At 39.5% G+C, this 22,193-nt stretch overlaps 1 protein-coding gene across 1 annotated transcript; it reads right to left on the bottom strand.

Moving 5' to 3' along the window:
• Positions 1 to 776: 776 nt before the first annotated feature.
• On the bottom strand, positions 777 to 21,583 carry CCNYL1 (cyclin Y-like 1; the record flags this gene model as incomplete). The annotated part of the gene is made up of 9 exons (XM_009588082.1): positions 777 to 2,527; positions 5,389 to 5,551; positions 10,053 to 10,219; positions 12,289 to 12,408; positions 15,038 to 15,089; positions 15,788 to 15,823; positions 17,365 to 17,465; positions 19,167 to 19,201; positions 21,509 to 21,583. Coding segments are annotated over 9 exons (866 nt in total), but the record flags the coding sequence as incomplete, so codon positions are not given.
• Between the last annotated feature and the right edge of the window lie 610 nt (positions 21,584 to 22,193).

Raw genomic sequence — 22,193 nt, forward strand, 5'->3', positions numbered from 1 at the left:
TACCAATGAGGTCACAGGTCAGTCCAGGAGTTGGTCACTTGTACCTTCCAATTCAGTGCTCCTCAAGGGAGAACTTAAAAAACACCAAATCACTCCAGAGAGACTGGCCCTACTTAAAGGCCATTTAAGTGCAAAGAAACTGTCAGTGAGTAGTTACTTGAGCAGCCCGAGTCAAGTTCTAAATCCAAACGACACATGGGAGCAGCCAGGCACGACCCCACCACGCCTCCAGCCGAAGCAGGCTGCCGGGGCCCTGCCCACCACGCCTGTGCTGCTCTGTCACTCCCCTGCTCTCCATGTCCCTTTTGGTCAAATAAGGCCATCCTTGAGGCAGTCACTGGCCACCAAGCGGCTTGCAGTTGCCGAATGACCTCTGCCGCCGGCTCCCCAGAATTCAGCAGGCACCGTGATAAAATGAATGTGAGGGGCTAGCCGAAGCAGGCTGCCGGGGCCCTGCCCACCACGCCTGTGCTGCTCTGTCACTCCCCTGCTCTCCATGTCCCTTTTGGTCAAATAAGGCCATCCTTGAGGCAGTCACTGGCCACCAAGCGGCTTGCAGTTGCCGAATGACCTCTGCCGCCGGCTCCCCAGAATTCAGCAGGCACCGTGATAAAATGAATGTGAGGGGCTGGTACAGGGAATGGAGGGGCCTTAAGGCACACCACTAGGTTTTTTTTCTTTCTCTTTTCATACTTGAGAGAAGCTGCACAGCACCAAATACTTGTGAGGGGGAGTGAAATCAGACAGCTGTACAGAACACACAATTCACCTTTAACTTTAATTAAAATAGAGTTTATTAGCTTTTCTTTTAATACAAACATGAGAAAGGAAAACCACCTGAAGATGTAGCGTTATTTTCAAAATTTAATTGTGATCGATACCTGAAGTGCCAAGGTCCATGGATTTGGGAGCCAGGGGCTGGCATATTTGCATACCGCAAAGGACTATATGCATCATTTTAACAGCTGAGTGCAGCCAAACTGATGGTCACGCTCAGCAGCCCCACTCTCAAAGGCGTATGGACTGGCTATTCAGTATAAGCTTCTGGGCCTTGGCTGGAAGAGGAAGTGCACAAAACCCATGCCATTCGGAGGGAGATCTGCTCCTAGGACAAACCGCCTAGAATCTATTTGGATCCAAGAAGGGAAGGTACTACAAAGACTTGTAACAGGAAGAGTCTAATAATACTTATCCTGTTTAGAGTTCAGTTTCAGAGCCTGAAAGTAAGCTCCATTTCAAAGTCTCAGAAAGAGCAAAACCCAAGCCTCTAGAGCAGTTGAGCAAGATAAAATTAACTTCGAGGGGGGAAGGGTTTTATAGAAAGCTTTTTGATAATTCTCAATTGAACACAATATTTTTCAATCTACCTTGTAAGGTAGTCCAGGATTCTCAAACTCATTACTGTCTCATTATGAATGTAAATCCCTCCCAGGAAACAAAAACCCAAGGAGAGCCAGATGGATGCACAATATCAGCTTTAGGAACTCCACTGTATATAGCACAAGAGATCTGCAGTAGAACTCAGAGAAGCAGTGCTGCACACACGCCATTCACCACTGGATTGCTACACTGTTTGGGATGGTGATGATGTTTCCAGACCAACTTTCTCATTCAATGCCTCAGAAAAATATACAGATCGCGCCTCTTCCAGAGCAATATAAGTATTAGAAAATGAGAGAAGCACCATAATTCACAAGAAATGCAGCATGGACCCTATACATTTTAACAATACATAAAACCGTATCTCTGCCCCCGGTCAAAACATTCAAAGTCTTTTGACAATCTCTACTGGAGTGAAGTTGTGGGTGCAGAGTTGGAATTCCTTCCTGCTGGGCAGCTTCTTGGTTATGAACAGATCACCAATAATAGCAGCTTTTAGTAGCCAAACCAGGGAAAAGCCGTCAACACGTGTCTATGCTACTGTTTTCAGCTCCAGAGTGGCTTTATACTTTAAGAGTCCCATGTTTTGTTTTGTTTTTGTTAACACTGCATCGACCTGAAATACAAATGCAGCGAGACTCTGGATGATAGGGGAGAGGAGGGAAGAACATTGTAACTATAGTCATGTGGTTAGTGTTTAAATTCTAAAATTTAAAACTACTTATTATTAAAAACCTCAAGAGTTCACAGCTATAGGCCTACATAGTAAGCAAACATCTGTGGGGGAGAGAAGGAGAGAAGTTTGTTTTTGCACCTCTGGATACATTAGAAGGAGGAGAGAGTTGATTTGACAAAGGTCTTGTCTTTTGCACCAAGTATGCTCCTCAAGCTCTGGGCTCCCTTGGCTAGTTTACCCTCCTCTCCTCCTCTTGCTGGAAGACACCATCACCGCTGGCTTGTGTGCACGGAGTGGTGGTATTCCTCCGATTCACATGGATGCTGGTTCATGGTGCTGCACCTTTCTCTCTCCTCAGGAGAGGATGGCATTAGAACGGCGGATACCAACTAAGTTATCAGCACTGAAAGATCGTCTCATAGCAGCTTTTGACAAGTCTTTGTATTTGTCTTCACACAGCCGGGAGATAGCCTGGGTACCAAGTTCAGATACAAAACGAAAAGTACACATTAGAAAAGGTTGAACATTTCAAGGAAGCTTTTACAAATGTAAAAGAAACAGAGCAGGCACTCTGTAGCAGTGACGCTACTAGCTTTTTTACGTAGAATAAGAGTAAGAAAGAACTACTGTGCAGGGAAAATATTAAAGGGGTCTATCCCCATACTAACAAGAACCCTATCCATCAGAAAGTAAGACGTAAAGAAGGTGAGTGGTTTCCAAATCCAAGTATCTTCATTCTTTTACCAGTCTCACTATCTAATGGAAAACTTGGATCCATTTCAGACTTACGAGTTTGTGGAAGTTACGTTCAAAATTGTACCTAGTAGCTAGAACTGGTGCACGCAGCAGCACAAAAATTTTATTTTAACAGTACAAAAACGCACACAGCCATTTCTATGAGAGAAAAGGTTCAAACTGAAAAGGTTTCTGCACTCCCTCAGGCACCTTGCCCTTGGCCACTCAGTGCAAGTGAGCCTAGGAAGTGAAGTTCTACTAGGACATCTGTTTTGCCTTTCCCTTCTCTACACCCTCGCCCCGAAAACGCATCACATGATCAGGTTCCTGAAGAGGTCCGAGAAGGGAGGGCAGCCCACTGCTCGATGGCATGGCAATAGCCATGGCACTTGAATGCAACTATTAAATACCAGCACGTGTGGACAACTTAGTATTTAACTGCTGTTTCACCCATTTATTGGCTTGCCTCTTCTCTGCTTATCTAGCTAGTCAAGCAGCCTTTATTCTGGTGCAGCTATTCTAGTAACAAGCCTAATTATTTAAATCCTAATAACACAGGATTGTCCAGAAAACACTGTGTCCCCTCCCCTGCAAGGCCTATTTCCGACTGGAGCCTTCAGGCATTATCAATGCAAATCAATAAGGATACCTGTAATAAAAGGCTGAACTGCATTTCAGTCCTGAACATGCACTCCCATTAATAATTTACCACCTATCACCAGATCCAGATGAACTTTCAGAGTCCTGCGATCAGCTACAAGCCTACACCTTCCCTTTAAGGCAGCACCCATTCAGCACAGCCCAAGTTCAAAAGGTGAAAAGCACTCTGAGCATGAATAAACTTCTAAGTGTATTTTAAAATAATTATTTACATTTATTTCTGCCGACCTTCTGGAGGCATGCATTTGGCTCAAGAGTGGCATTCTTTGAGACACTGGCTGCATGAGCTCCCGGTGCAAGACCAGGCGGACTCTCCATCCTGTTTTAATGCTAGCACATCAATCATAAAGCAACCTGTGTTGACATATTTAGCCCCAGTCGCCCATATGGTGTAAATCAGTTTTCAATCCCTGGAACTAATTCACTGCTTCGTACAGGCTCCTATCAACTGCTCGTGTGCTTCTAAGTGAAAGGTAGAATTAAAAATTTTAGCAAATGGTTTAAATATTTATCACGTTTTTAGAATTAAAAACCAAAATGTCCTATATACATGCATTTGTAAGTGCATTATGGCAAATCACATACTGTACTGAAAATTAGTCTGGCTTTAATACCAAGCCCCCAAATGCTAGCAAAGAAGAAACAAAACAGGCTCACAATCTGTAAATCATCCACTTATGCCTGGGCACTGAGCAGTTCAGTAAACAATTTCCTGTGGAATATGAACTGCCCTACAACCACATTTACAATTAGTGACAGTGTTAGCTTAAAGTGCAAGTAACAAGGGTGAGACAAAGCAGAAGAGTTGCATTGCTTAACTTTAAATAGAGGAATTTGTAGGCATATCATACCTATCATTCCAAAGGACCAGGAGGGATCACACTCATTCGCAAAGTTCAGCCACTTCTGGGACAAAATAAAAAAACCTGGCACTTGGCAGAATTATTGGGGGCGGACAATAGAACAATATAAGCCAAGAATACCGCAGCACACCCCTCTTTCAAAGGGGCGATGGTATCAGCGTACACAGGGCCTGCGGTAATGCCTTTGTCAAAAGGTCAACAAAACAACATGCAGAGTCATCAATTAAACCTGGACAGATGAAAGGTTGCATTGATCCAACAAGAAATTTTGCCTGGGAACCCAGGTAATGTAGATATTCTCAAGTATCTTACATATCTCCAACAACTAGGAAGAAAGACTGACTCTGCAAAAGTTCAAGTTTTTTTAAAATGAGCCTTCATACCAAAGAGGGCTGTGGGGACTCACAGAAGGGCAGCCTTTCCCATCGAGCAGAAAGGGCCAGTAATCTGTATTTACACTCCTCTGGACATTCTGAAGGACTCCTAAGAAGCAGCTATTCCAAAAGTTTATCTGAAAGCGACATTTCTTTGGAAAGGTGAGGTTCTAAAAGTTGTGAATAGAAACATATTATTATTTCTGCAGCTGTCCCCGGACAAATCGTTTATTAAACCATGAGAGCAGTAAGAGTCCTCCCTCTAAATCTAAGAGCAGCTGTGCAGTGGGATGCAGTGGGAAACCTTCAGCTGGTAGTATTTAGAAAGGTCTGAGTGTGACTGTCTCTAGGTGCTTGGAATACAGACTGTGAACAGGGAAGGACAGACAATCCATTACATATGACACTAATCCTTTCAATCTTAAGTAGCCTAGCTGAGCTACAGTTCCCAAAATAACATCCATTTTATTTTGCGATCTGCTAGACTTCTATAATCTTTGTCCCTTCCTTTCCTCAGAATGCTAGCTTAGCCTAGGCATGGTTTTAGAAGTGCTAACTGTAGTTATAAAGAGGTTAAATTAACCTGTAATACACTAATCTAAAAGCTTTTTAGTTTTTCTAACTGCCACTTAACATGATTAGCAACAGATGCTCTTACTACACATACAGAGTCCTCTGCTAGCCAATCTCAGACCATTACCTCCAGTTTCTGTGCTCTCTCTTTACTGAGAGGCTCCAGCAGAAAGCTCAGGTTATTGTCATCTGCTAGGGAGCGAAGATCGAAGTAGTATTTGGCGTAAACACTGGCAGGAACGTTGATATTAAACTGCAGTAGCTCCAAGAAGTGTCTTTCCATCTCGTTCCTAGGAAGCGTAAGGGACAGAAGACAAAGGAAAAAAAGATTGTTTTAGCTGGCTGAAAACACTGAAGAGACCTCAATCTTGTTTTTAGAACCAGCAACTTTGAAATAGTCAGCGAGAGCTCTGCATTATTAGTTTTGAGAGACAGGCCATTCACTAGTGCTCAAAACAAGGTGCAGCTTTTGAGTCCTGGCACCTCCAGCTCGGAGAGAAAGGTAGTGCCCTGTCGTGCACTCGCGCGGCTGACCGGGGAGGTTCATTCTTCGGAGTTCCATTAGTGCAGCTGTACAATTCATGCGCCATTCTCACTCTCGTACGGCCCCACGCTATAGTGATCAGATGAAAGGAATGATGTATGCTGTTTATTAGCTCTGAAGAACTTGCAGACATTTTCACCAGGCTGATAACAGGAAGGGTGTTTATTGAAGTAGAGGCGGACTAACAAAAGGAGTAGGCAGATCACCACGGCAACAAATGGATCTATGAAGAGCTGCTGCTATTATCTCACAGAAAAAAGCCTCTTGAAGCAACATGGATTCATCTCCAATAAATAAATAAATAAGCAGCATTAGGTGGGAGAAGGAATTTTCTCCTCAATAGCATTAGGCAGGATAACAAAGTACTATGTCAAAGGGCACTGTCCAGTTTTTACTCATTCGTCTATTTTCACTGGGCAAAATATTTGCAGGAAAGAGGGGAGAGAGCCCATGACATGAAAAAGGCTGCTTTGGCTACTGTACCGTGGTCAGCTAAATCAGAGATGTTCTACAGAGGAAAAACAATGTTTTACAAATTAACTTAAAAGAAAGTGGTGGTACCCAAACCAAGCAGTTCAGTTCAACACTAACTCAACGATTGTTCCTACTGGTAGCAGACCTGTCTCAACAGAATTTAGCAGCTGTATAGGCCAACTGTGAATACACCAGAAGGTAAGTTGCACAAATTCAGTCCAAGGCTGTTCTTGCTTTTCGGGAGCTTTTAAAATGGATGTTTTACCTATCAGAGGAGGGGGGAAATAAATCAAAGAATCAAGGTTGCGTGCTGTATTGGATGGCGGGTCTCAATATGAATAGCAGCTTTGTGCTTGTTTCTAGCATAATGGACTTGAGTATCATTGAACCTAGTGCCAAAATTAATTTCCTGTTCATATGGTCATAAGCCTATAGAAATGTAAATCAGATAATGTTTTGATGATCAGCTGATCAGAGCTTGATTTACCCTGTGAATAAATACTCTTCACTGCCCCTTTTGTACTCACTACGCTAATACATTTTAATTGTGTAAAAATACAATTCTTCATTGGATTAACAAGTCTGTTAACAGTGGTTTAAAACCTGAGAAAGGATAATGCCCATGTGTTTTCTGTGCCTTATTTACAAATACATGTAGCCAAAAGAATGAACAGCATGTGTCCCCTTACAAGCAATCATAGCAAGATTAGAAGCTGCACAGCTAATTTTTCAGTGATTATGGATTCACTCTCATCAAAGCAAGCAAGTTTTGACAAAGGATGACTTCCAAATATCAATTTAATTTCCTTTGATTTTTTTCCCTATTCGAAGTAGGTAAAACAAAACAAAAAAACCCACCCCCCCAAAACCAAAACAAAAACAAAAACCCCTTTCTATAAAAAACCCACCTTTGCTTTGGTCAAATAAGAAAGGGCTTGTGATAGAAAAAATAAGATGAACACTTTACCTATGTTGAGTAGGAAGAGGCTAAGGCAAATGAACTCATCTGCCAGTCGCGAGGCCTGGATCACGTATCCTTTAACATACTTGAACCCACTAGCAGTTTCTGTGAGAGCCACACAGCTCACACTGCTAACAGAGTTGTGAGGTGGGGTTACCAAACGAGTGTCTTTAAGCAGTCAGGAGAGTGTGTTCAGTGGGGATCAGGTGCACCTATGCTGCCTTCAGAAGAGGTGCCTGGCTTGTACACATACACACACGCACACACGCACACACAGAGATTTGCAAATTGGGTCAACTAAACCAGATATAAACCCTTTTTCCAGTTCCAGAGTGGTGTAACTCCCATGCTTGGCTTGCAGTGGCTCAGCAAGAGTATCCATCAGGTTAGTGAGATCATTCTAGATATGGAGAGCCAAGAGGAAAATTCACAGAAAGTTCACAAACAAAACTCTCCACCAGTCCTTGTAGACAGGCCTTTACTGCACAGGAATGGCCCACCCAGGGAGCGATACCTGGTAGAGTCCTGCCAGCAATCTTCAGCCGGGGAGCTGTTGGGGCTTTGGGTGGGTTTTTTGGCAGCATCACCAGCCATCTCCAACGTTAGAATGCAACTATGCCTGAAATCCTTTGCCAATTGTTTTCTCTCAGTTATGCTTCAGAATATCTAATACTCACCATTAAGTGACTAGTTTAAAAAATAATGGAACAACTAAAGCTGACAATTAACTATAGTACCAACTATTAATTGAAAGTAGACTTATAACCTTAAAACTCAATTTTGCTGAGTATTTTAAGCAGTTTTCCAAAGTCCTGATCATGGTGATGTTATCCAATCCAGAAGCAGTGAAGCCTGCTGAGTTACAGCAGAGCGGGACCTGGGATGGACACCCCTGGGCCACTGTCAGAAAGGGGTTGTACAGTTTTTGCCCCTACCTGAATTCAAAGGTCTAAGTCATTTCAACTGAGATGGGATTACAAAAATCCCATCTTCAAATTGGGGGAAAAAATAAGCCTGAATTCAGTCTATTTTCCCTACCACCATCACTGCTTTGAAAATGCAAGTACTGACAATTTCAGGAGACCCAGCATTGGCAATAAACATCCTGCTTGTTACAGATATTTTCAGTGCTATCAATTTGATTTGTCCCAAATAGGGCCAGAAGAAGAGACATCAAAAAGAGCAAGATGTACACTCCAGCACTCCTAGCATCGCTGACCCCACTTCAGCCATCTCAGAGTTATTTGCAGCAACGCTTCAAGTATGTTCCTCAGACAGATGAGCACTCTGAGCCAGGTTGAGTGAAGATGTACATTGTATAAATCACTAATTATGCTTTCCTGAAAGCACAGCTGGCACAGCCCTGCATTTGGAAACAAAGACTCCCAGGCAAGGGGTATGTATAAAACAAGGTACTATGTTTGCTGTTGCTGTTTGCGATGTGAAATAACTTGAATAACAAAAACTGTTTTGGTGCAGATAACTCCCCCATTTTTAGAAATGCCACCCCCCCACCTAAAAGGAAGAAAACTGGATATTCCTCCTCCTAAAGAGTCCCAGACAAATAATTACTTACTGTATCTTAAACATTAGCTTTGGGCTGAATCCAGGGAAGAGAGCCTGGGGCAAGAACAGACTCTCACGTAGGTGCCACGCAGCCTCCCAGTGCTGCGTGCAAACCTCTACCACCTCAGTCTGCTCCTGTACTAGAACTGACTGTTATACATAGGCCTGGACAATTACAGCACAGCAGTATGACAAAACTCAAACACACGTAAAACATGTCATCAAGTTTATTAAGGCCAGAAAGCCTGATATTAAGCTAGCCTTCTATCATTTCTACCACTGTGATAATAAGGGAAATAGAGGAACAAGCTGGCAAATAGAATTAAAACAACAATGCTGACATCTCAAGCTCTCAGAGATAGAACTTTGCGAGAAGGAATCTAACAGAAAACCTAATGGGCCAAATCCACTCCACATAAACACGCCGCCAACCCGTAGCATGAGCCTGGAGCCACAAGGATGAACATCCTCTAAAACTGCAGAAATTGTCGGGCTTAAAGCTGAGTGCACCAAGAAAAGAGAGCAGATTCAAAATTTCTGGAAGACTGAAATCTACATCTGAGACAAGAACATATACAAGAAACAGCCTTACATAAACAAGCAGTAGTAAGACTGAGGATTTTGTTCTCAGCACTGTCGGCAAGTTTAAGAACTCACCCAAAGAGGACGAGCTGTAGCAGTAGCTGGATGTAACACATGCAATCACAGATACCAACACAAATGACACCTGTCTGCCAGCAGCAGCGGCTAGAAATTCAGACCTTGAGATATTTAGGCCTTAGCTGGACACATAAGTCACAAGTTATGGCTTACCTTGCAATTTTTCATATTCTAAAACAGAAAAGGCAGGGAACAAATTTGGTTCACTTTTTTTGTTCCTTCCCAAAAAGACTTTTGATAAGACTATAAATTGGGCATTTTAGAGTTACACCAGTACAAAAAATTAGTGGAAACCAGCAGCCAGTCCCATAGTTCATCACTGGGGGAAAGAAGGTAAAGAAAACTAACTTTGAAGTTACTCACCCAAGTCATTATAAATATTAATACATATTTGTCTCAAAGTAGGGTTATCCAAAGTTTCCTAGGTTAAAAAAGGGAATGAGGCCAAACTCCAGACATAGACCATGTACATATATCATACCACCAGAGACAGACATTTTTTCAGTATGATCACAAGAATTGCCATTCCAAAAAAAAAAAACCCAAAAAACCCACCACTGCAGATTAGCCAAAACTTGCAACTTACATGTCCTCAACAGTAATGTCCTTCAATATTTGGCAATAATCCACATTCCACACAGCCTGATCATCCCAGACTTTAGAAGCCAGCAGAATAGCTCCTAGGACTATCCTCTTCCAGTTACTAGGGCATATGTCAATCTCTGCATAGGTTAAAAGCCTTTCCAAATAAACCTATAAAAAGAAAAAAAAAAGTTTTATGTGTGTAATTAAGACCTGGAGCTGAGTTTTGAGCAGCAAGCATGCCAGTCCAATATGACTATTTTATCCCATTACCGTTAAGTGTGTCAAAATAAGTATTAGTGATTACTACTTACACTTTAGAATCCAAACTTTCAAGAGTTACAGGTTCCATTTTTTAGTACAACACAAGAACTGGACCACCAAGGTATACAGTAAAGATACTGCAGAATCAGTTCTGAGCAACGAGAACTGAAACTGCTGTTTCAGTGAGACACTGCTAGAGTTCTTTCCATCACAGAGTCACTGGCAGGTTCTCATCAGGGCCTATGTGGGATAGTAAATTGCTCAACATCACACTAGCCTTTCATCACGGTTAAGGTTCAGCACTTGTAGCTTAACAGGAAGTGCTAAAACCTGCATCATGATCTGTAGTCATGGGACAAAGATGCATTAATTGCTATCTTTCCACAATGAAAGGTGTTACAGTGCTATTTCTACTTCACCCTGTAAAGAACAGACTTCAATCCTTCACCTACAACAACGTCATTCTCTGCTTTCATCTACATCACCAGCTGCTTAGATAGTGAGATACCTAAGTCCAAAGATACATCTTGGTCTTTTACTCATTCCTCCCACGTAATGTCAAATCAGCCCCAAGATGTTGAACCAGTCCCTCCCTTAAAAGTTTTCTGCTATTTCACACTCCTATAATGATCCACGTACTAAGTAATTTGAACTTTCAAATTTGAATATAGATTGTTTTTAATGTTCTATTCCCTAAACTAAGTCCAATGTCTACTGAAACCTCAGATGAACTAGTGGGCACAGGAAGCTGTGGAACAGGCCTAAGGGCAGAATCAATCTTTATTACTAGAGTCTCCCCACACTTTTCCCCATCCTCTGCTTGTAGCCTTCAAGCGGACTACAGGTGTTCGTATAATAACAGAGCCATCTAGTGGTAAAATCCACTTCAAAAACTAACTCTATTTCTACTTTTTGTAAATACTTCAGCTGGCTAGATTGCCTGGGGTTAGCTATCATCTTGTGCTGTCAAAATTGCTTGCATGTCTTTGGAAAAGCAAAAACCTCAAACTACTGTCAAAGTTTCAATAGCTCTAACTATCCGGCCTTTTTAATTACTTATTTCCTTATTAAAGAGAGTCCTTCAAGCTGAGTTTGCTTAATTGCCACATTGTCTTTTGGTGATAGTTCTCTTCTGTTCTCCTTTCAGACTGGTTTTCAGAAAGAAGCCACAATGAAGACTGAAGTCTAGTATGCAACGAAGTACAGTTTAAGAGATTGTCTAATGCAGCAATTATATAGGTTGCATTTTTTTCTTTCCCTTCATATCCATACAGGTATATGCATGCATATATGTGAGTGTGCATAAATAATCAGTATCATCGTCGATTTTTTATATCCATCTTGCTTTCTGAGATCAACCAACCAACTGTAATGAGATTATTTTCTTACTATTGTTCTTAAGTTCCAAGTACCTCCATGTCACCTGGGGAAAAAAGTTGTAGCCTCTTTGGTTTAATAAAAAAAAGTTTGGTAGAAAGGTGGCGATGACTGAAGGACATAATAATGAGAAAGTTCATCTCCTGGAGTTCGTACAGTATTGATCCTCGACCCCTTAGGGTGTGTTACTTGCACTGTTCTGGTTAATATGAACTCAAAACTCCCACTTTCCCCTCCACACAACTGAAATAAAAGATGTCTTTGTGTCTGATCTTATTATACCCCACTGTTTACGGTGTCCCACTGTTCTGCCTTTCTCAAGCTTCTTCAGTGAGTTATATATTACGAAACAAACAATGTTTGATTGGACAAGTAAGTAAGCATTACATATTCATATATAGAAAAGGTAAGTTCCTTTTTAGTTAACCACTTCTGTGACTACTTAGAAATCTTCTCTGATGACCTCACTTGTACAGTGTCTTCACAAGGTTTCATGAGATACTGTAACTATTTAAATGTCAGTTCAGCCCAGTTCGCTCATTGAGGGGAGAAAAAAAGTCTTCCAAAACCTCGAGTTTCAGTAATCAGGCATCTCTTACCAGTGTCACTATTGCACATTCAGCTGTCAGCTGTGCAGCACTGAAAAGTGTCCGAACAAACCGGTAGATGTGCTTGTGATCAGGGTCATGCTTGTAGTAGTCATCTGGAACTTCTTCGCGCTGAAAGAAAGTTCTCGAATTACTGAAAATCTGTCTTAATTAATACTGCCTTTAAAGAACAGCCACACATGGTTGTTTCTTCTCACCGAGTAGAGGTGTATACAAGCCTTTTCTGTCACAGAGGCAGAACAAAATCATATACTGAAAGCAGCAAGCAGCCTTGCAATATTATGAATATTCCAAACAAAACACAATAGCTTTAGCTGATATCTTTGTTTTGAACACTTTTTTGATTTGTAAGGCCAACGGGAAAGAGCATGAACTACCATCATTATTACAAGTGCTAACTGTTGTCCATGGAACAGACTAAAAGAGATTAAAAAACCAAAAGGCTTCTCCCTGCAAGAAAATCACAGATATATACACACACCAGGGAAGCACTGACTCCTCAAAAGGCAAAATTAAGAGACTTCACAAGATTCCCCTTTCAGCTGAGGAAGAGCTGAAGAACACATGTCAATAATTCTGTCACAGGTAGAACTGGAAGGTAACTTATGCTGTCTTCACAGGACTCGTTCTTGAGAGATGCCAGAAAGACAACAAAGCTAATGAACAGCTAGTTTTAACTTTGACACGATGCTAAATTGTTTGTAAATACAGGGGAGAAGAAAAGCTTAGAAATAAAGAGCCTGTAAAAGCAATCCTAAAATGAGTGTTTGAGAATTCTGACTGTGTCCCCCCAGACATTCTGATATTCAGCACTCTTCCTGGAGGGATGAAACTTCAAGAGCTCCAGCTTTACACACTGGTTCTGCAAGATTGATACTGAATAGGTTTCTATCTACAGTCCAAGTTAGACCTATAGGACGGTACAGATATCAGATGAGAACAGCATAGCTGCTTGACATTAAACAAGTAGTCATCAGGTAAGCAAAGCAGCAAGCATTTTCATGGGGTTTTGTAGTTTAAGATAGCCAGGTAACAGTGTCAAGTAAAATGAAGAGGTAAGTTAACTTTGTACTCTCCACACAGCCTTCTAATACACCACTAACCAATGGAGGTTACCTCTTCACGGTGGGCATGCAACATTAGGAGTAACATGAGCAGGACCCCCCTTGCATAATTCCTGCGCTACGAGCAGTAGAAAAGCACATCTGGAAGTACATTTTTGCTGACTGGAACTGAGGAGGAAAGGACTGAGACTGGTATTTCTGACTAAGCCCTGTGATGCTGGTAACTTGAAGTTTGCTACTACTGCTATTAGGGTCAATAGAGCTTGGATTTGGACTCCTTGTGACTGAATCTTTAGAGGACAAGGTGTTCAGAGATTTCTTCCAGCTAATTAACCTTTTTCAAGGAACTGTAAGTACCCAGCCAAAACCCCATTGCTATAGAAACTAACAAGCCATTTGTATCTTTCCCCTCAGAAGTATAACATACAGCCATTACTGTATTTCTGTCTGTATACTACAGTAAGATAGAAGAGTCCTTTAAGTGTTCCCTACAGGACACAATGATTTTCCTCTATTCATACTCATGAAATAGGAGATATGCTACATGAAAGGATCAAAAGATAGCAGGTTGCTAAATAAAGAAAAGAAATTGTGTGATGAAGTGGAGTTCATCTTACATATAAATAATTTTTAATGTGAAACAACAGATTCGGGCAGTTAAACAGTTCTGGACCAGACTTCTCTCAGAGTGCCACAGTCCATACAAGAAATCATCTACATAGCTCTTCTCCTGAAGTTCATTATTTTTATTGAGTAAAGAGTTATATTTATTCAAGTGTACAATTCCTATAGCACAATTGGTCATGTTTAGAGATGAAACTAACAAACTTAAAATATTTAATTATTTCTTAAAAACTGTTTATTAACAAGCCAGATCTGTAAGATAGATTAAACTGCATTCACTCAGGTAAGTTCCAGAGCAAACTGAATTTTTAAAGCCACTAGAACTTTGCTAAATTCATTTCAGATGAAAAACAAAGTGGTTCTGTAGGACAGTCATTAAGCTAGTAGTGCTCAAACTGGACATAAAAAGCACATGCTCCACTCTTGAGCTTGGGTACTATGAGGTTTTGCATCTTTAAAGATTTGTCTAAAAAGGTGTACCAGGACCAGTCACATTAAAATCACATGCTGAATGCTCTTAGCTGTTACTGCAAGCAGCATTAAGCGTATTTGCTTTGAAATTTTGCCTTTCAGGTTTTTTTAAAGACCAAACTCACTGTCTCCTCCTTTGTGTGATGCGTCACGTATTATGTTCTTCTGTTTGCAGTCATTTAAAAGGTTAGGCACATACCCACTAACCATGTCTTCCTAAATAAATAGGAAAGACTTTTAATTAAAATAGTCTTAAAGAGGGGAAGAAAGGAGTCAGACAGGAAAGTTGGGATACGAAATATGCAAGAATCAGCACGTGCTTGCTTTCTATTTACATTCAAAGCATAGAAAACCAAACATACTTTGCAACTTCTAGAAAGCCTGGGTTCTGTTCATGATCTAGCTGATATCAAAAGTCCAGAGGACTGTCTGCACTGTATTTTATACATAAAGATACAATTTAAGATCAATTTGCTTGTGACCTGGTGTTAAGACATTTTTATGACTTATACAATACAAATCAAGATGTTAAAAAATATGTATATAGATACACATTCAGAGGATCAAAAAGTTACACTTACTGTGAGAGGATGAGATTTTTCATCAAAAATATCCAATGATCTGTCAGAATCTCTACAAAGTAAAAATCTCTATTTTAGCAACAAGAGTTAATTGGTAATGCTATGCTCCACTAAAGAAGTATTATTCATTAAAGAAGATAACGGGGAATATTTTATAGTTCAGCTTTTCCTAGAATATGGTATGAAGTTATATTGTATTTTTGCAAAGCATTTAATGAGATCTTACAACTGAATATTTAAGAAGCTAAACAGTGAATAGCTCATAGTTCTCCTATTATGCTTAGTACAGTTCTCCCTTAAAAGGTGAAACTGTCTCATTAATAGCATTTATTTCAAAAAGGCAGCTGTAATTTTGAAGCATAGGCTGTAACTAGCTATAATGGCAAGGGTTATTTGTATATAGCACAGAGTGTTCCTTCAGCCATCAAAACTAATCTGTACCTCTGTATTCAGGAAAAGCTAAACAAAGTTCAAAGGCTGATTTGTGGCGAGTTAAGCGTATTCTCCTCACTCCCTCTGTTTTGACTTTTTATGCTTCATTCTCGATGAAGCATGTGCCGTTGGATGGGTGTATCACTGACCTTTCCATATTAGCTCAAGAGGGGGTAAAAGAGGAAGCAGATACAGCATAAAGTGTCAGATTTTTCCAAATCCTTTAAGTTGTACTAGCTGTTACTAAGTGACCAAGACCATATCCCTGGCTCAAAAAGAAAGTTGTTACATTTCAGGGAAAAAAAAAAGTTCACTCACCTGTTCTTTATATGGTAGAATATTGCTAATGTTACACTAAAAAGGAGAAAGAAAAAAAGAAAAGACTTAACAAAGTACATTCTGTGCACACTACTCCACTGCAAAAGCTGTTGTTCAGGGCAAAATGTTCAGAATCCATTACGTATTGGCTTTCTCTCACATTCTTGTGTACTCTGTCTCTCACTTCTGATGTTTACCTGCCTGAACAGAAACTGGCCAAATCAAATTTGCTAGCCAAACTACTTTTATATTCATTGTACAGATATTTGTGCCACAAAATAAATATTATACCACATTTTAAACACACACCTTCATTGCCTGATTAGGTGACATTTATTGAAAATGTGGACTATTTACAACTAAAATATAATAAAAGTTCTACTCGATGTTACATATACTGTCACAGAGATTCTGCTGATGTTTTAACTCTGTATCTCTGGCTATCTAATTTAGGACCTGTCTAAAAACCAGAGAATAATAAAGATGATACTATGCCAGCATAATCCAAGAAGGGGACAAGAACAGATCTGTCTCTGCTGAGTCAAGTAAGGCGATGGATTTCATATTGACACTCATCTACTGTGGCCAAATTTCAGGTACTTTACTGGCAGTGGCAAGAGGAACACTGCCATCACAGGAATCCGTCATGGGCAAGCTCTGATCTGTTGCCAGCTGTATGCCACTTCAAAATGGCACAAGCACCATCTTTTAGGCTTTCTTCTCTAGAAAAGGAGGAGTGACATGCTAGATACCTCTGTTTGAAACCAAATTTGAAAGCGACAAATCAACTTAGACACTTCCAAACTCTACTAAGTGTTAAAACAGTAAAGCCTTCTGGGCTGAAGCTACTTTGCCTTACTTTCCCTTCAAGCACAGTAAAACTCTCTTCTCAATTCTCAGCTGATATCGTCTATGCACAAAGAACTGTCTCTGTGGTACCCAGAAAAATAAGTCAAACAGCAATTTCCACTGGAGAACCAAGAAGACTAGTTATCAAACTCACCTACCTAAAATAACAAATATATGAGGAAAAAGTAGAAAGGCTAGAACTACAACCAAAGGTAGCAACATACTGTTATCCACAACTAGAGGGCAGACTAATACCACTGGCAACTAGCAAACACAGTCCCTACAAACTCTTCCTGCAACTCCATACAAAATCCATTTCAAGTTTTCCCAGATCAAGAATTTCTGGATTTGGCTTTCAATGTGAAGACTTTGAGCTCCCCACCCCAAGACACACTTTTAAACCCAAAATGCTGATACACTTCCGCACTGCCTCAGATTCTCAAGTGCACAATGATAACTACTTTGAAATTCAAAGTAGTGTATTTCACTACTGTATACAGTAGTACTGTACTGTATACAGTACATTAGCTCTGTAACTGGGAAAAAAGCTCGCTTCAGCAGTCAGAATTAACAAGACCTCTACATCCCTTCCATGACCAACCTGAGTAAGTGCTGTGCTCCTCTCATTCAACTGTGTGACTGGCTTTGGAACAGACAAGACCACCACAAAATGCCAAATAAACCTTGCAATGCTACTCAGCCCCTTGTTGATGACAAATGGTTCTTACCATTTTATTGTGCTTCTAAGATTAGGTTGACTGACGGTGCTGTCATCTATAAATATTGTTGAGCATGAGCTGTATTTTTTTGTAAGCTGCCCAGGAGAAACCTTAGGGGAAAAAAAAAAAAGAAAAAAAAAGAACAGAAATACATTCAAGAAGAGGGATTCTGTGAGCTTTGGTTTACCACACTGAATACTGGCTTTACACCTCAAGTAGCTACTGCAGAGGAGGTCTTTGAGGTGACTGCTCCTGCTATGCAGCTACCCTATAGCCATCAAGTTCCTGAGGATACCCTTTGTGTAAGATAGGTTTATAAATCAGCCCTTGAAATATACAACATGATGTTTTTAGGTAAGTAATTTTCAGCAGAAATAGCTGCAGCTAAAGCAGCAAGTCCTCCGATTTTCTTAGTTCTCCTCCATTCCATTCTTGCCAGTTCGGGTCTCAGTCTTCCCTCTCTATGATGTACTTTACTAGATTTCCCTGTGACTCCATAATGATCTTCTCCATTCTTTTATATCGCCCAGTATCGCCCCCTGTAAAGACAGTTTTGCATTTGGGGTTTTCTCTCGTTGTATTTTAGCAAAAAGAAAACCTCTTCCTGACATTGCTCACTTCACTCACGTCTTGTTTAGCATCTGGAATCTGGAAATAAAGTACTACTATTACCCTTACTTTTACTACTCAGAGCTAGCAATATGTTGCATTATCTATCCTAATCCTGTAGATTTCATACTGTAAGAAATCTTGCTATATAACACTAAGTCAGGCTTCCCTGAGCATTTTTAGAGAATGCCTTGCACTAGAGCTAAGACATCATAATTGAGGGAAAAGTTTTAATCAAGCAATTCAAGATTCATTAGTTTTTGCCAGAATCTTTGTAAATGCCTTGTCTAAAAACTTGAAAGTCTTCCATATGAGAATGTTGGCACCCTTCATAACTCAAGGACTGCCTGGGAACATCTCCCATTCCAGCTGAAGTTTGCCAGCAAAAACAATCCAATCACACTTCACCTTGGTACTGGCAGACTAAAGCTGGAACTGTAATTGAAAAAGAAAGAAAAGAAAAAAGAACTACCCCCCATAATCATACTAAATACAACAGGCTTGAAATATCATTACCTTCCTAGTAACTTATCAGTAGACACTTCTGCTAAACAGTATTTTTAAGCTTTGTGTTAATAACTTCCATTCTTAGCTTTACTAGTCAATAATTTTTTACCCACTTATTAATGACATTGCTTTTTTTTTTTTTTTTTTTTTTTGGCAAGTGAAGTGTCAAAACCAACTAGTATTTGCAGAATAAGTTTAGAGCATATTTTCAGATTTTAAAACTAACGGATTATCATTTGTTTATCATGCTGATTATGATGTTTGATCTTCATTCTCTTTTCATGCTGGGTACATTTCTTACAATCAGTCCTGTAGTGATGCTCAAACAGCAAGTCATTTAAGACTTGTCATCTCAGCTGAGAAATTAATCCAGTTTTATTTCTGTTTAAAAAAAAACAACATAGGCAGTTTGACCTCTATTTTCTCCTTTACTGTTCTGAAATGCTCAAGACTGATAGAACAAAAAAACCCATTCTTATTTTTTTGACATCAGCCATTCTATGCTCTGTGATACTGTGCCTGTTTGTTTATTTTTTAAAGACAGGCAAAGATAATTCAGTTTTATCTTGCTAAGGAGGATTTGGAACATGTGTAGGACTATATACCTAGAAATACTACAGTTGTTTCTTGAATTTGTCTTTGTCCCAATATGCTAATATTATCTATATAGCACATTAAGAATTTGTTTTACTTACATGATTGATGTGGTTACTCTTCCTCTTCTCTCGCACTAGAAAGAGGGAGAAAGAATGTGAACGGAAAGGTTTCTAAAATACAATCCCAATTTACATTCAATAAAGTCATTCTATTAACCCAGTCCTCTGAAGTACATGAGTATTGGAAGTTTCAAATTTAACTTTAGGTGTCTGGAAAAGTAGTTTGAGGAAAAAATACTGAGTTTTATCAAGCTAGTAAACTACATACTACTTCCAACTATCCACATGTACATTTAGGAACTACTTCTACCCATCGCACTAAGGGAAAAATGTCTCAGCTTTGAAAAGATGCTGTGTATCGTGAAAAACTACATGATTTCAGATAGTTCAAATAGACAATGTCCAATATCTAACAGCAACTGCTCAGCAAACAGAAGCAAAAACATCACACACTGAACCTGCCAAAGACACACAAGGAGGAAGGTGCCCAGCATTATATACATGTTCTCTCTCCTCCTATGAGACAGCAGAAAGTAAAAAGGTATTTCACTATACAGAAGATGCTGGCACAAGCTATGCCTATTTATCATATAACTGCAACCATGTTATTTGATCATTTTAAACTGTGTCAGCCTTTCAAAAAAGATTGTAAGGTTTAGCTTCCAGCTATAAGAGCAGCAGTAAAACAGTGCTGTTAAGGGAGAGCTAAGAGTTGCATACATGCAGAAAGCTATACAAATGTGACCAGCCTGGACAGGTGACTTCTCCGAAGTTTTGACCTCAGATCATTAACACTTGTTAGCAGGACACATTCTCGTACATATTTAGAAAAATTAACAACTGGAAGAGAATATCCAAATTTTTTGGTCTTTTTGCATAAATCAAAACTCATAATCCTCATAACATCTCAGTGAGAGAGAACTTACAGATATTAATTCTACTAATTCTATGAAAGGCTAACTAAAGAAGATCCAGTGAAATTAGAAAATAAATTCTTCTGCCTGACTTGTCCATAAAAATGCCCTGTAAAAATCAATTCATCCAAGTAATACAAACTTCAGAGAATAGTTTAATAGTTATTATCTCACCTAGCAGACCATTTTTCGATAGGAACACAAGTGTATACATTTCAATACATTACATTTGAAGACTACCGAATCACGTTTAAAAGCAATACTACCCCCAACAAGGACATTGATGTAGTTTGAATGTTACTTGCAGCGAGGCTGAAAGGCTGCACAGTGAAGCTGCACTACAACGTTCAAGAACTATGTCAACTTGCTAATTGCAACTTAAGCAGCGCTCATCTAAGAGGTGTTTGAAATGTGCAGGTCAGATCCTCTGTCTGTTTGAAGACCAACCTTAGAGGCCTCGGGGAAGAGGCCTACATTTCCTTGGTATCATCTCTTCTGGAGAATCATGCTAGTTCTTGTTTCCACTGCTCACAGATTACCTGAGCGTTGCAAAGTTGATAAACTGACAATTTTACTACTTGCCATAAGACTCTGAATAGCAGGACTGCAACTGAGAGACCTGTCAAAACAATTCTATTTTTCTGTGGCAAAGCTATGCCAAGGTAGAAGACACACTGCAGCTTTCCAACAACACATCCAATCTCAAGTGCAACACTGTCTTAGAAAAAACAGCGCTTTGAACAAGAACCAACTATAAAACGAACAGAAGCATTTTTAAAAGAATATCTTAAAGTCCTTTTTAGTTGCAACTTCAAAATTTACTATTGTCAGAATTCTTTTTATTTGTGCAATATCGAAATGCCTCCACTTTTTAACAGCATTTTGGAATGCACAAGCTATAGTAATTGTTCAAAATTGACTTTATTAAGTAAACAAGGGATTTGCAAAGAAACTGAAAATCCCAACACATCCACATAATTAAAACCAGGATTCAAGAATAATTATGCTACTGAAACTATTCAAGCAGTTTAAAACAACATATTCAAAAGCAACTGATACAGACTTATGGCTTAGGCTTATTATTTCTTACAGAAAACTGTCCTGTAATTTTTTTTTTTTATTATTATTTTTTATTTAGAGCAATTTTTAAAACAGTCCTTGGTCATAAAAAAACCCACCACTGCTTGAAGCTTGAATTACACTGGTGAAGAAAGCCTTGCTCCTTCAGACTACTGGGATCCAGCCTCTGAAATCTCCTGATATTTAAGCATTTAGATGAACAAGTGATTTGAAGTGTTAACTAAAACAGCCTATGAACACATTTCTGTGTAAACACGCAAATTATTAATCCCTATGCTTTGAAAGAATTAAAGCAATTTAAGTGTTCTTGAGCCGTATAATTAAAATAGGCAGTTATTTTTCCAGTTTTTCTCCCACCTTTTTTAAATTGGAAAAAACTTAACTTACCATCTGTTTGAGACTTGCTCAGGAAAATTGTGCTTGCTCTGGGATGATCAGATGGATTAGATTCCAAGGCTAAATCTGAAACACAAAGGACAAAAAAAAAAGAGACCTTTAACAGAAGACGATTACTGCAACAATTCCCACTCAGTCTTAAAATGCTCAAGCACAATGATGGAGACAAGATCAGAAACACATAGAATGGGCTGTCTCTCTAAAGCAAAACCTTACTTTTGCCAAGATAAATAAAAATCTGACATTTTCCCCTCTGAAAAAAAGCCCGTGGACCTATTCCTACTGCCATGAAGCTCTGAAGTAGCTTATGGTTTCCATCAAAACAAAATCTGGAAAGGGAAGTCTTAGAAAACAACATACATCTTCAAGAGTCAGTATGTGCCCCTGCAGGACACCGCTGATCTTTCACTCTATGCTTTAAGTATCCAATATGGCAGGAAACAATCTCTGTGGTCTTATAAAAGAACCTAGTAAGTAACTTTTAGAGTGCTGATAAATATCAAAACATGGATCTTGCACTGTTCTGTTCTTTTAGAATTTCAAGTAAGCCCCTGTACAGCTAATATATAAATATTGAAGAACAAAATGATTGCTTTAATTCTTTGCCACAATGAACCAGTGATGACATTAGATGAAGATATATTACTCCCTTAGATTAAGATGGGAGTGATCACTA

The sequence above is a fragment of the Fulmarus glacialis genome, unplaced genomic scaffold (genome assembly GCF_000690835.1).
Source record: "Fulmarus glacialis isolate BGI_N327 unplaced genomic scaffold, ASM69083v1 scaffold41011, whole genome shotgun sequence".
NCBI lineage: Eukaryota > Metazoa > Chordata > Aves > Procellariiformes > Procellariidae > Fulmarus > Fulmarus glacialis.